At 38.1% G+C, this 15,646-nt stretch overlaps 1 protein-coding gene across 1 annotated transcript in view; it reads left to right on the top strand.

Moving 5' to 3' along the window:
* Window positions 1-15,646, top strand: part of TMOD3 (tropomodulin 3) — a 67,634-nt gene that overhangs the window by 14,913 nt on the left and 37,075 nt on the right. The window contains exon 2 of the mRNA XM_054565422.1: window positions 13,198-13,390. Coding sequence (XP_054421397.1) covers window positions 13,265-13,390 — 126 coding nt within the window. The 5' untranslated portion in view covers window positions 13,198-13,264. The remainder of the gene's footprint in view (window positions 1-13,197; window positions 13,391-15,646) is intronic.

Genomic DNA, 15,646 nt, shown 5'->3' with positions numbered 1-15,646 from the left:
GTAAGTAATCAGATCTGCAAGTATTGCTGACTTCAATCCTGTACATCTTCATCTACACGCATGTTCAGAATAGTTGACCCCCCACCCCCCCTGTTTCCTCATTTGGAAGTATATTTTTCTAAATAAACACAGTTTATTTTCAGTTGAATAATGATGCAGTTCTTAATTTTTATTGTGATAAAAATGTTGACATATGGAATTGCTAGAGAGTAGGGTTCTGCAAACCCATGGCTGTAAAAAGGAACTGGAGAAAGTGCAGGCGCCCCAGTGCTGATTCTGCTCAGTGTGTCACTCAGGCTCTTCTCTAATGACGAAAGGTGACAGGAGAAGGTCTGAGGGAGAATGAAGTTTATTTTCACTAAGTGCCCAGCTTTTCTGGTCACCACTTTTGTAAACTGACAGAGAGAGAAAGTGTTTCAAAAGAAAATTGAAAAGCATTAGGTTTGTTCTTACATTTAACATCAAATCTGCAGTTCTCTATTATACTCTCTGTTCCTTGTTTGTGCCATATCTTTGATTCTTGCGATCTCTTAAATTCCAGTTTGAGAAAGAGGGGACCTAAAACAAGAATCTATTCTATGCAATTTTCTCAAATTCTTTTCCTCTCATTCCCGTGGTCCCTTCCCTCTCCCCATGCCTCATCCCTCCAGTCCAGTGCCCCTTCTCCCCCAGAGCAGTACATTAAATGAAAGAGACACTTGATAAATGTATACAAATATACATATGTATATTGATTTGAAGGTGGGGAAATTGGTAAGTTTGAAAAAGGAGAGTTTTTCAGAATTAAAGAGAAAATCTGATCTGAAGCCCAGAAATTCACAATAGATGAAACTCTCATTACCGGTGAGTAACCTTTGGTTTACTGCATAAAGTTCAGCTTGCTTTTAGCATGGTTTCTTTTAGACCTAACCTAGTTTATTTTAGGATTTTGTGCTTAGTCAAATGCTTACTAACTTAGTGGATTAAGAAAATTCTTGCAAAAGGAAGAATGAGTCATACCAGTCCCTTTGGGAGAGAAAAAGAAAATCGTCAGATTAGTCTCCATTATATACTTGGAATGGATTCAGCATTTTGCCTGATGGCTGAGCAATGATAAGCTTTCCTTGCAAGTCACCTCATAGCATGTTTGGTTTTGTCCACCGTGTGACTGGTAGAAGTCTCTTTTAGGTTAACCAGCAGAGATAAAAGAGTTCTGTAACCTTATCACCCTGGGAGATTTCACTCATATGATGTCATTTCTATATTAAGAATTTTTTGTTTGTAACAAGTTTTAGAAAAGCTTCAGCATTTCCTAATATACCCAATCTATTAAACAAACTAAAAAAAAGAGAGAAAAGGAGAAGATCGAAAAACATTTGGTACTAAAAAACTGGGTGTGTTAAAGGTGTGGCTCTTGCAACACAACATCTGTCTTTGGTCTTTGCTATGCGTCAGCGCTCCCCTCTGACCTTACCTTGTATCTCTGATGCTGCAACTCCACCAAAAGGAATAAAAAGAGGAGTCAGCCAGGACTAGGTGCTGCTTTGGCTGCTTTGAGCCAGAAAAGGAAGTGGGGTACTCACAGGGGAGCCATAAAGTCTCTCTGTACAATCTTATTGAAAAAATGTTTTTGGAGTGGTATGAGTAACGTGGTAACTGTTTTCTTGTAATAGTCACAGATATGACTTGGCTGCTTTCTACCTAAAGGTTGCCCTCAGTGCCCTGGCCAGGGCTTGGTTGGTTGGAGAAGCAACTGATTGATGTTTCTGTCTCTCTCCCCCACTTCCCTCCCCCCGCCACTTCCCTCCCCCTGCCTCCCTCTTCCCCATTTCCTCTCTCAAAAATCAGTAAACAATATCCTTGGGTGAGAGTTAATTTAAAACAAAATTTTTTTTAAAAGTTGCCCTCAGTAACTTGCTTCCAGTTAAATCTCTTCTGGCTCCCAATTAAATCTCTTCTTTGTCTAGGCCCTAATAAGTTTTTCTGCACTGCCCTGAGACTTCAGATTCTTATTTTCCTACCTTATGCTTTGGGGAGCTATAGATCTCATTTTTTAAAAATTCAAGACGTTGTCAGTAGCAATGGCAGGAAAGACAAGGCTACTGAGCTAATCTTATACTTGGATTTAGTTTCCATGAAACTTACACAACATAATCAACCACCATTTTCTCAAATTCTGTACACAGAGCAACTGCCTCACTCAGATTGCCCAAGAATTCCACAAAAATCATTATTTAATGTACTGTCTTTTAGGCATCATTGTATAGAAGAGTCAGTGAACCAAACAGAAGGATAGATTTAGCATCCAATTTATTTCCATTAAAAGCTGTCTTTACTATAAAATACGTATTATATACAGTTAAAATAAAGTGGTTTTCATTTTTTAAAAGTAAATACCATGTGCATTATGTGTTGGATGCGGTGGACACAGAGTACATTTTTTGGTTGTAATTCCTGTTATCTAGAATCATAAACTTGTAAAAAGGAAATGACCTTATGAGACTTAAAACTTCCTTGCACTTGAGGAATCTGCTACATACTATCACTGACAGATATTTGTACTCTTTAACAGGGCCAGGAATAGACAGGTAACTTTCTTTACTCCAGCTTTCTGCATCAAAGAATGTTTCTCAAACCAGCGGAGATGAAACCGAAGCCTAACATTGAAGAAGAGAGTATTTAGATGCTTTTACATGTTAAAATCTCCAGGCAGAGATCACTTATTTTAAAAATGTTTCCAGATTAATTCTGAAACCAGATCCAAACAAACAAACAAACAAAAAAAGGAATGTTGATTTGAAGTTTTTAACTAAAGCAGATTGAAGCAGATACTTAGGAAGTTATTGGATGGTGAACCATAACCAGTTCAAAAGATTACATGGATATTTATCTAGAGGGAATATTTTGATTCTAACTACTATTATCTAGCATATATCAACATTGAAATACTTTCATTTAAAGGTAAACTTACATGATCACTAAAAGTTGTCTTTGCCATGGAAGGATAATGAGACTACCAGCCGATAGTCAAAATCTGAAAAAAAAAACAAACAAAAAACAAAGGGAGAGCTATGCTGGTTAGGCACACTCTCTCTGAGCAGAGATGATCAATTTCTTGTAGAGGGTTTTTTGGGAAATGTGGAATTCCCCGACTGGCAAAGTTTTCAAGGCCATAGTGACACCACTGTAGAAGCGTGATTATTTTGGTGAGTCTGTTGATTAGTTAGCTGCCACTTAGAGTAGTGTTTACCGAAGTGAATCTGTTCCTAATTGGCAGACCTTTGGAAGTAAGAGGCTGAAGGTAATTGATTGGCTTGCAAAGGCAAATTGTTGGGTTTTTTGGGGTTTTTTTATGACTTGTTAAAATAGCTGCAGAAAAAATTATCCTTTTCTATGTTTGTGGGGACTTTAATTTTCAGCATTAAATACATATAATTAATTGCACAATGCAAGCATATACAGCACATCCTTGTATGACTTTTTTTATTCAACATTGTTTCCCTTATAACACTGAGAAGGTAATGTAAAAACTTCACTCTTGTTTATATCAATTAGTCTATTGGTAAAATTGATTTCATTATATGTAGTTTTGCTTAAAGTCTCAGAAGTTATTGATGACATTAGGTGAGGACTTAGTGTACTTAAAATTTTCCTGAGGCATAATTTAGAGTAAAGGGAAAAAATCTTAGTGGGCAGCTTAATAAATTTTTTATATATGTATATACTTGTGTAATTACAACCCAGTTTAAGATACAGCACATTTTCATCACCCCAGGATGTTCTCTGATGTCCCTGCTTTATCAACACCTCCTAAAAGCTATTTCCCATAGGTTAGTTTTGCCTGTTCTTGAATTTTATGAACATGAAAACATGTAGTATGCTTTTATGTCTAGCTTTTTATATTCCTTTCAATATAATACATGTGAGATTCATTCATGTTTTTGCACTTATCAGTAGTTGTTCTTTATTACTATGTAATATTCTACTTATGACTTCCACAATTCATTTGTGTCTTCTGTAATGGACATTTTAGTCATTTTCAGTTTGGGGATATTATGGATAAAGCTGCAGTGAGCACTTTTTACAGCTTATTTTACTAACATAAATAAGCATTTCTCTTGGGCATATAGCTAGGAGTGAAATTGCTGTGTCATTATGGTATGAGTTGTTTAGTTTTAGTACATACTGCTAAATAGTTTTCTGAAGTGTTTGAATCAATTTGCACTTCATCAGCAATTTATGAGTTTCAGTTGCTCCACATCCTTGTCAACACTTCAGCTAGGCCTTGAGGTATGTGTACGGGTTTGATTGAGGGCAGAGGTAGATGAGAAAGAATGCCTTCATTCTAGGGAGAGGAAACAAAAATAAAGGTATAGAGACCTAAAAATTTTATATTTGGAATATAGGCTGTGTGATTGGGGAACAGCTAGAGATAATATTGGAAAGCTACCTAGGACCAGGTTGTGAGCTTTGTATTTTATGCTGAGGAACTTGGACTTTATCTTGTAAGTCAGGGGTTTGCCACTTTTTTCTGTAAGGATCAGATAGGGAATATTTTAGGTTTTGCAGACCATCTGTCTCTGTTGCACTTACGTAACTTTGTCATTTTAACATAAAGAGCAGCTATGGACATACATACATGAATGAATGTGACTGTGTTCCAGTAAAACATCATTTACAGAAAGAAGTGGCAGGCAAAATTTTGCCTACTAACGCTGTTGTTTGCCTAACCCTGCTGTAGGTTTTATGAATCTTATAGAAGGTTTTTGTACCAGAGAACAATGTCACATGCATTTGTTAAAGAAAGAACAGAGGAGGGTCTGAAGACCCCAAGCCTGCCCTCTTGAAGTAGTGATGAAATGGAAGTAACACCTCATGTAATGAGAGAATATATCTTTGAATCATGTGATTCCAGTTGGGTTTGTTGTTTTTTGTTGTTGTTTTTTTAATATAGTCAGTGTCAAGACCTCATTCTCTCTAAGAAAAATATGAGAGTGGAAGGTCCAACAGGGTTGTCCAACCTTTTGGCATCTCTGGGCCACACTGTGTGGAAGAAGAGTTGTTTTGAGCCACACATTAAATACACAAACTAAATCCAATGAGCAAAAAAAGATTTTAAGTAAATTTATGATTTTATGTCAGACCAGATTCATAGCCATCCTGGGCCCCATACAGCCCACAGGCCATGGGTTGGACACCCTAGTAGGATATAGCTTCATCGTTTTAAAATTATTCAAATATGAAGCTAAAATTTTTAATGTCTCAGTGAAATGAGATTGCTGAGAACCCATCTGAAAACTGTCAGGGTCTTGGAAGTCTAGTGTGAAAAATAAAGAGGACTCTAGAGATAAGTAATACATGAAAAGGACGTTGGTTAATGGGATGAAGAGTTTTTGCCCAGAATGTTTCAGGAATTTCCCGATTTTCCCAAGTGTAGCCCCCACTAACTAAAGTCAGGTGAAGCAGTGGCAGAGCAAAAAGGAAAGCATACTGGGGCAACAGATCCTATAGACTTTGGGGACTATTTTAACCAAGTTTTTTAGCCTGTGAGTAGGACCAGATAGACTGCCACAAGAGTGTGGACCTAGTTATCAGAGGCGACATGATGTAAGCTTTCTAGAGCAGTGGCTCTCACAGTGCAGTTCCAGACATAGGCCACCTGGGAGTATCCTCAGCCCTGCCTCGAACCTGTCAGTCAGGAGAATGAGGGTGGGGACAGGAATCTGGATCTCAAGAAGCCTCCGCAGGGATTTCTAAAACTTGAAAAATGCTACTCCAAGAAGTGAATAAGGGCGAAGAATTAAAGTCTGAACATAACAGAATTTCAAATTTAAAAATTTTCTGCTTCCTAACTTACTGGCAAAACTAATTTTACTTATATACAGACTACTTGCATGTATATTTTTTAAGTGACTGAGAATATAATACTTAAAAAAAAAACAAACAGCTATTCCTGTGCTGTCTAAATTCTTTGTTACTTTTTTCTTTAATTGTAGTTTACGTTAGCTTAGGGATCTTAAAAAGTTCCTGTAGGCACAGGATAGATTTAAAATACTTTTCTAGCACATAGGATTCACTTCTCCGTCAATCAGAATTTGTTCCCCTTCCAGTAGACAGATGTCAGAGCACAAGCAAGCAAGGACAGGTTCTCCCTAGGACAGAAAGCGAAGCAAAGCCCTGTTTCCAGAGTTTCCCTTCCTGAGGAGTTTGAGCCTCTCGTACCACAGTTGAAACATTTTCAGTATAAAGACATTCCTCAGTAGAAGAGGAGAGTGTAGAGAGAAGGTATAATCAAGTTAGAGAATCTGAGAATGTGAACGAACACCTGATGAAAGAATGCGACTGTTTAGTTTTCCGTGACTTTAGACAGAATGAGCACCAGTTGTTTTCTTTTCATTGAAGCTTCTGGGACACTTTAGTTTATTTGGAATTTCTTGCCCCTTGGCAAAATCTCATTATATGAATCTGAAATGGCATTCTACTGCTTTGTAAAGAGAAAAAAAAAAGCCAATTCCTTAAAAAAATACAGAACGCTTAAAAACATTCTCATGAAAAGCTGAGTTGAAAGAAAATTAAAGTTTTTATATATATATATATATATATAACTGATAAAAATTAGTATCCAGAATGTAAAAAATTAGTATCCAGAATGTAAAAGAGCATCTGTTTAAAAAAATAAATAAACAATTTTAAAAAATGGGCAACAGATTCTTCACAGAACAGCATAAGGAACACCGTTAGCCAATGAATGAACATCTGAAAAGATGCTCAGCCTTAGCATAATTCAGCAAAATGCAAATTAAAACCACAATAAATATAATTTCACATTCACCAGAATGGCCAACAAAAACAACAACAACAAAAAAACCAACCTGTTAATACCATCAATTACAAAGGATGAACAATCTAAATTATCATGTACTGAATCTTCTAGGACTGTAAGTTGGTAAAACCACTTTGAAAATAGTTTGACATTAGCTAGTAAAGTCAAGTATAAGCATACCCTTTCCTAGTAATCACATTCCTATGTTTGAATAACTATGAGAAACTCTCGCACATGTATACCAGGAAATAGGTAACAAGATTGTTTATGGCAGAAAAATAGAGAGGAGGAAGACTACAAAACACTCAAATATTCATGTATATTATGAATACTATACTAATTGAATACCATTAGAAATGAAAATGAAAGAAGTACAGCTTTAGGTATCAGCTCAAAACAATCAAATGAAAAAAGCAAGTCATAGAAGGATACATATTATATGAGCCCATTTATATAAAGTGCAAAACAAAGGGTAAAATTAAAACTGTTAAGGATATGTACATTTAAGGCAAAACTGTAGAGGAAAGCCAGAGAATAAGTAATTCAAAATTCAGTACAGTGGCTGCTACTTTGGGGGAGGGAGATGCCGCTGGCAAGGGGAACACGAGGGTGCTAGTAATGTCCTCTTTCTGAAGACAGGCAGTACAGTCATAGGCATTTTATTTTTTAAGCAAAAGTATATAAAGGTACTTTGTATGACAGATTTTACTTTGGATTAAAGAATGATCTTTTGGGGTTAACTATTTTAGTCACTCCAAGGAATGTCATGTTTCTCACCTATAGAACCTGGGTAAGAATACATATATATAAAAAATACTTATTTTATATTTATAATATATATATTGCCTTTGTTCCTAATATCTGAATCCTAGCATATTGTCCATTACAGTGCCTTCTTAGTTGAATAACCATTGAATTTATGGCCTAGGCTGGGATACTTTAGACAGTAAAGGAAAGAGATGCTCAAAATAATAAGTATTTTTAAAAATACTTATTGACTAAGAAATTGGTTTTATTATATACAGTCATGTACTGCTTAACAATGGGGATAAGTTCTGAGAAATGCATCATTAGGCAATTTCATCATTATGTGAACATCACAGAGTATACATACACAAACCTAGCGGGTACAGCCTACTCCTCACCTATGCCGTGTGATTTAGCCTTGCTTCTAGGCTACAAGCCTATATAGCATGTTACGGTACAGAACACTTGATTAAATCAAGCACGAGAAAAAATGATGCCATCAAGAGATGCAGTAAATACAAGATGGATGAAGCGTAGCACTGCATACTGTTTTACAGCAAACCTTTTCTTTTTTTAAGTAGAAAGAATACACTCTAAAATAGCATAGTAAACACATAAACCAGGAACATAGTCATTCATTTTCTTTATCAAATGTTTATGCACTGTATGTAATTGTATGTGCTATACTTTTATACAGCTGGTAGTGTAATAGGTGTAGGTTTGTTTACACCAGCATCACCAGAAACACGTGAGTAATATGTTGGGCTACACAGTGCAAAGGCTACAATGTCACTAGGTGATAGGGATTTTTTAGTTCCAGTATAATTTTATTGGAGCACTCTTTGATGTTCAGTTCATTGTTGGTGGCACTTGACTACTATAAACTTCAAGAAATAATATTAAACTGCATGAAAAACATGTTGATATTGATTATCCAAACATTAAAAATCGCATCAGGTAAATAAAAATTGCTCTTGGTACATATTCTTATACTTTTATCAGTGTATTACCTTTTTCTCAAATATGTCATTGGTATTTTTGTGAAAGGAGTATTTTTTTTTCATTGTGATCTAATTTTTTAAGTTTTCCCATAAAATTGCACTCCACCTTCTTTAAGTATGCAGTTCATGGTATTTGAAAGTGCTGATACCTTCCATTGATTCTGCTCTGTAGACGGTTTTTTTTATTATATTTCATTGATTATGCTATTATAGTTGCCCCAGTTTTTCCCCCTTTGCCCCTCTCCAGCCAGCACCCCAGCTCCCTCAGGCAGTCGCTCCACCATTGTTCATGTCCATGGGTCGTGCCTATAAGTTCTTTGGCTACTCCATTTCCTATACTGTACTTTACATCCCTGTGGCTATTCTGTAACTTTTTGTTTGTACTTTTTAATCCCCTCACCTCTTCGCCCATACCCCCCTCCATCTGGCAACCACCAAAACGCTCTCCATATGCATGATTCTGTCTCTAGTTCTGGTTTGCTTAGTTTGACTTTTATATTCAGTTGTTGATAGATATGTACTTAATGCCATTTTATTTTTTAACTTTTTAAAGATTTTATTTATTTTCAAAAAGGGGCGGGAGAAGGAGAAAGAGAGGGAGAGGAACATCAGTGTGGAAAGTATCATTGATTGGTTGCCTCTCGCACACTCCCAACTGGGGATGTGGCCTGCAACCCAGGCATTTGTACTCACTGGACTCAAACCAGCAACTTTTTGGTTTCATGGGCTGGTGCTCAGTCCACGGAGCCACATCAGCCAGGGCTATTTATTACCATTTTATTGTTCATGGTTCTGATCTTCTTTTTCTTAAATAAGTCCCTTTAGCATTTTATATAATAATGGTTTGGTGATGATGAACTCCTTTAGTTTTTTCTTGTCTGGGAAGCCCTTTATCTGCCCTTTGATTCTAAATGATAGCTTTGCAGGGTAGAGCAGTCTTAGCTGTAGGTCCCTGCTTTTCATGACTTTGACTATTTTTTGTCAGTCCTTTCTAGCCTGCAAAGTATCTTTTGAGAAATCAATCCGACAGTTTTATGGGAACTCCACTTAGGAAACTAACTTCTCTTGCTGCTTTTAAGATTCTCTCCTTATCTGTAACCTTTGGCGTTTTAATTATGATGTGTCTTGGAGTGGGCTTCTTTGCATGAATCTTATTTGGGGCTCCCTATGCTTACTGGACTTGCACGTCTATTTCTTTTGCCAAATTAGGGAAGTTTTCTTTCATTATTTTTTTCTAATAGACTTCCAATTTCTTGCTCTTTCTCTTCTTCTGGCACCCCTATGATGTGAATGTTGAAATGCTTGATGTTGTCCTAGAGGCTCCTTACACTGTCTTCCTTTTCTTGGATTCTTATTTCTTCTTCTTGTTTTGATTGGTTGTTTTTTGATTGCTTATGTTCCAAATCATTGATTTGATTTTCAGCTTCATCCACTCTACTGTTGTTTCCCTATAAATTGTTCTTTAACTAGTGAATCTTTTGTTTCTTGGGTCTTTTTATACTGTTGAAGTCTTCACTGAGTTCCTTGAGCATCCTTATAACCAGTGTTTTGAACTCTGCATCTGATAGATTGCTCATCTCCCTTTTGTTTAACTCTTTCTGGAGTTTTGATCTGTTCTTTCATTTGGGTTGTTTTTCTTTGTCTCCTTATTTTGGCAGCCTCACTGTGTTTGTTTCTGTGTGTTAGGTGGAGCAGCTGTAACTCCCTGTGTTAGTAGTGTTGGTAGGTGTCTTTGTAGGGTCCAGTTGCACAGCCTCCCCTTCCACCCAAGCTAGGTACTCAGGGTGTAGTCTTTGTGTGCACCCTCATCTTGTAGTTGAACCTTGGTTGCTGTTGGCAGGTCAGTGGGAGGGATTTACCCAGGCCAATCAGCTGCAAGGATTATCTATGACAACTAAGCCACCAACCTCCGCACTCCGTAGAGGATCAGCTGTGCAGGGGCAGAGTGGTGGTGCTCTGATGTGGCCTGTAGTTGTCCACTGGGTGTGCAGGCTCTGTGGTTTCCCAGGTGGTGCAGGCCAAGGTCAGTCCCTACCTATATTCTACCTAGGGCCACCCTGCCTGAGCTATAAAGGAATCTGAGATGGCTGCTACTTGTCTGGGCTTGGAGATTTTCAGGAGGAGCCAAATTGTGAATATAGGCTGGCTGCTGCTAGTGCTATGCCTGGGTCCACTTTGCATGAGGTATGGGGACTCACTAAGGCCAGCTGTTTCTTATTCGAGAAGATTTAGGAAATTGTAAAGCATGAGCCAAGACCAGCCATTCGTATGGAAAAATCACAGTTAACAATTTGGGTGGTCCCATGAGGTAGGTGGGATGGCGTTTGTCCACGGTGGGGCCAGCAGTGTCAGCCAGGTTGCTGGAGGCTGGGTTATGATATCCGCCTGCTGGGTCTGTGGCTCTCTGGGGCAAGGGCTCAGAAAAAGGACATTGGCATCTTCCCGCCTTTCTATCTGGGAGATAACTGGCCCCCAGCTCTCGCCTTGATGCCAGACACTTCACTTTCTCCCTCTATGCCACCAGTGCCTTTCAAGCCTCTACCCAGGTGCTGGAGCTCAGAGAGAGTGAGTCTGAGTAAGTCTGTTGTGTGGGTTCTTTAAGAGGAACAGCTTGAGACTCAGAAGTTTCTTCTGCTAACTCAGTCCCTGCTAGTTTTTGCAGCCTGAAGTTATGGGAACTTACCTTCCTGGCACTGGTACCCTGGACTGGTGGGACTGTGTGGGGCTGGGACTCCTCGCTTCCAAGATGCACCTCCCGAATGAAGTTTTATCCACTACTCCTGGGTGTGGGACCAGCCCATTCTGCGTCCCCGCCCCTCCTACCAGTCTGTATGGATGTGATTTCTCTCTCTAATTCCATAGTCGTCAGACTTCCATTTGACTAGATTTCTGACATTTCTGAGTGATGGTTTTTCTATATTTTAGTTGTAATTTTGTTGTGGTTGTACGAGGAGGCAGGCTGTGTTTACCTATGTTGCCATCTTGACAGGAAGTCCTCTTCCCAGACTATATTATTTTTAGTTGAGAAAATACACTCTCAGGATACTTAGTAAGCTGACTATCTTAAAGTTGGAAGTACAAAGTGGAGCTTTACTAAACTTAGTAATGACAACAATAATAATAAATGTTTTAAAATGGAAAAATGCAGGATAACTACTAAAACCTATGGGGTTCCAGTAGAACAGGTATAAACCAGACTTGTCTCAAGCAATTATTACAAAAATGCCTGAAATTTAATATTTGCGTAAGCACAATTCCATTAATTTGCTTTTTACTGGACTCAAGTGGTTGCTAATAAGTCATTAGTTGACAGCCCCCTGTGGTGAACCTTCCTTTTTTCCTAGGAGATGGGAACACACAAAAGGATCCATAAAATGTTACTGGTTTGAGGAGACTATATTAATTAAAATATTAATTGGGAAAACATTGGGGGAGGGGGTGGTAAAGAAAATATATTTAAACTTTGAAGTACTGGGCATTTTGCAGCCAAGAAAAATTTTGCCAAATCACTAACTCTAGGGATTGTTTTTTTATTTACAAAAGGGACATTTTATGAGACAAGTGTTCCACATACATAACTAGTACTTATAGAAATACTTCATTTTTGTTTCACACTTTTTGTGGGACTTATTTTTAAAGTATCCTTTCCTATAGAACAGCCCTGTGGTAACTGGAAAGATGTTGCATATTGAGTTGCCTCATAGCTCTTTGGGAGAGATCCACAGAGTAAGGAAATGGTGAACATCCTTTTTTATAACCAGATTCTCCTGATCAGCCTTGCTAATTAGTGGATGGCATAGCTCAGCATGGTTTTTATGGTTTTGCGTATTTTACTCAAACAGTTTCAGAATGCTGTATTTTTTATTTTTATTTATTTATTTATTTTTTACTGTAAAAGTTTCTTTAGCCCCGGCTGGTGGGCTCAGTGGATTGAGTGCTGGCCTATGAACCAAAAGGTTGCTGATTCAATTCCCAGTCAGGGCACATGCCTGGGTTGGGAGCCAGGTCCCCAGTTGGTTTGCAAGGGGCAACCAATTAATGTATCTCTCTCCATATCTCCCTCTCTTCCCTCTAAAAATAAATAAAATATTTTAAAAATAAAAAATAAAAGTTCCTTTAAATTTTTTTTTAATGCACATTTCAAAATTTGCTATTTCCCCAATGACAAGATGCTGCTGCTTCTCCCATGGTGAGTGCATTACTATCCCCCCTATATTAACATTTAGTCAGAAAGAATGCTCTTCTAGTACAACAACTGTACTTAAACATATTGTGCTTAAGCAAAGTACCTTGGGAGCATTCATTTGAAAGCCATTGATGGAAAAAAATGTATTTTAGCATGAATTATAACTTCTTTCCCCCAAAACTCAGTTACCTGAAAATTTAAATTCTATTAAGTAGACATTGTAATGGGTTTTAATTTTATTCTCTCCTCCCCCTCTTTTTTCCAGTTTTTTGTTGTTGTTGTTGTTGTTGTTGACAAAAGACAAAAGGTAAAGGCATTTAATGATCTATAGGAAAGGGTGGTATATGATACATGGTCAAAGAATTTATGACCTGTGGAAATCACATTTCATTTAAACTAATAATAGCTCTAAATGGGTAGAGATGATGTTTTAAATGTTTTTTTGTTTCTTCTCGCCATAGATTTAAGAAAAAGGAGAAATCACTTCTGGCTCTATTGAATAGTAATAATTAAGTGACACTGGAAACAATGGCACTACCATTTCGGAAGGACTTAGAAAAGTACAAGGACCTGGATGAAGATGAGCTCCTCGAGAAGCTGTCAGAAACAGAACTGAAACAGCTGGAAACTGTTCTGGATGATCTTGACCCTGAGGTAGGTGCTGGCTAATGAAGAAAAAACAAAATAATTTTTCAAAACCTTTGAAACTAAGTAGCTGCCTCTGAGCAGTTAGCTTTTCTAGGACTTTTCACTGGCGCCTCTTTATTCAAATGAACTTTTTGCTTCCTCTCCAGTTTCCCGCTTCTGCCTCCGTGTCTTTACTGACATGTCTGTTCCAGACCGCTTTCTTCAGCATCCTTATTTTCAGACATCTGAAATTTTCTCTACTGTAAGAAATAGTTTCTCTCTGGGCAGGGAGGAAGGTTTTTGGTAAAATGCCCCAGGTGATTAGTTCTTTGATATATGCCAACTTCTCTGCCTCTTCAGAGTTTATCTGTACCAGATGGCTGCAGTGCACAGTGTCTCTGGACAGATTTTTGTGACTTTGAATCTAATTGGTACCTTTCCAAAGGATGCTGACCAAATTGAGTAAGTTTCTAGTCATTGGTAGACTAGATCTAAATGGACTCTCGCAATACTGCAGTCCATGTGAGCAGACATAAATATACGTATATATGTTTTAATTTGCAAAGTGGATGTTGTCTGTCTTATAAATTACACAGGCTAAGGTAGAGACCCTTGACCCTTGAATTGTTATTCCCTGGTATGTACTAGGGGAGGGGCAAGACAGTGAGGAGATTTAACCTGAAGGTAATAGTTGCTAGGCTGGTGCTGCTGCTGCTGCTGCTTTTTTTTTTTTTTTTTTAAGATTTTATTTATTTATTTTTAGAGTGGGGGGAGAGAAAGAGGGAGAGAAGCATCAACGTGTGGTTGCCTCTCGTGTGCCCCCTACTGGGGACCTGGCCCACAACTCAGGCGTGTGCCCTGACTGGAGTCTAACTGGCGACCCTTGGTTCGCAGGCCAGCACTCAGTCCACTGAGCCACACCAGCCGGGGCTAGGCTTCTTTTTTTTTACCAAGTTTCTTTATGCCAAGACATTGATTTTTAGTGTCTTTTAGAATTGAAGTAGTTTGTTTTATAAAATTGTTCTTGTTACTACCACCTGTTTCTTTCCGGGTTGTTTTTGAATGTTTATTGAGAATACAATTCTTTTCTCAGCATTACTTTAGCACTTGGATAAGGCGTAAGTACCATAAATTTAATTCCTTAACCATAATTGTTATTATAAAGAAAAATTTCCAATACACATAAATCTGGAGGAAAACTTAGAATAACAGTGCTGTTTTGATCATGTCTCAGCATTATCTTCTAAATGCAGTTCAGCCTGTTAGATCTATTTGAATCGAATGGTAAGAACCAAAGAGCTCGTCTAGTCTGGGGTTTCTCAACCTTAGCACTATTGACGTTTGGGACTGGATAATTCTCATTGTGATTGCTGTCCAGTACATTGTAGGATGTTTATTAGAAGCATCCCTGGCCTCTATTCACCCTCTACAGGTCAATAGCGTACCCCCTCAGTTTTAAAGTTCGCCTGGGATTTTGTTTTAATCAGATTTATGGTAAGATGACAGACGGAGACAACTGCCTTGAAAGAAGAATTTATTACTTAAAATAGAATAACAATAAAAAGGAATTTTTAAAAAGAAATGCTTTATAAAATAAAAAAATTTAAAAATATTTTAAATAGTTTGTTTAAGAAATAAAAGAGTTTATTACCTACAATTCTCAACAGCAAGAGCCGCACCAAGCCATGCAGGCCCACATGGGGAAGCATCCGGGTTGGTCAGGAGGCAGAAGGAGCTGCGACCAGGCATCGTCGTGAACCTTTAGTGTGGTTTATAAGGGAAGTAATGGTGGGTGGGGCAGGCAGGGTGGGCAGAGTTTGAGCAAGTTTAGGATTGGGTGGTTTGAATAAATTCAGTGGGCTCTGGGCTACAGGAGTGGTCTCTGGTTGTTCAGTACCTGACCTTGGGTGATTGAGAGCAAGGAAATACTGGTTTGGTGTGTGGGAGATAAAGGAGGTGGTTGGGGTATGGGCTCTGCTTGGTTGGTTTTCATATATGAAAGGCAAGCTACCCCTAGGAATTAGCCAGCTCAGGGAGGTGCAGTCTTTTCAGGATTGGCAAGACCCCAAGATGTCACGGCATCATAAAATAAAAAACATGATTATGTTGTGACAACCAAAAATGTTTCCAGACATTGCCAGTTGTCCCCTGGGGGACGACACCACCACTGGTTGAGAAACATTGATCTAGAACTTGCCCTCTGTTTACAGATGAAAAACAAGTTAAGTGACTTGCCTCAGTTACTACAATTAGCAAAAGAACTGAGACTAAGTTCCTCAGTGC

This window comes from Pteronotus mesoamericanus, unplaced genomic scaffold (genome assembly GCF_021234165.1).
Source record: "Pteronotus mesoamericanus isolate MK-2021 breed Mesoamerican mustached bat unplaced genomic scaffold, CSHL_Meso_final contig_164, whole genome shotgun sequence".
Lineage (NCBI taxonomy): Eukaryota > Metazoa > Chordata > Mammalia > Chiroptera > Mormoopidae > Pteronotus > Pteronotus mesoamericanus.
The sequence above is the reverse complement of the archived record's forward strand: the minus strand, read 5'-3'. Positions and strand labels throughout refer to the sequence as shown.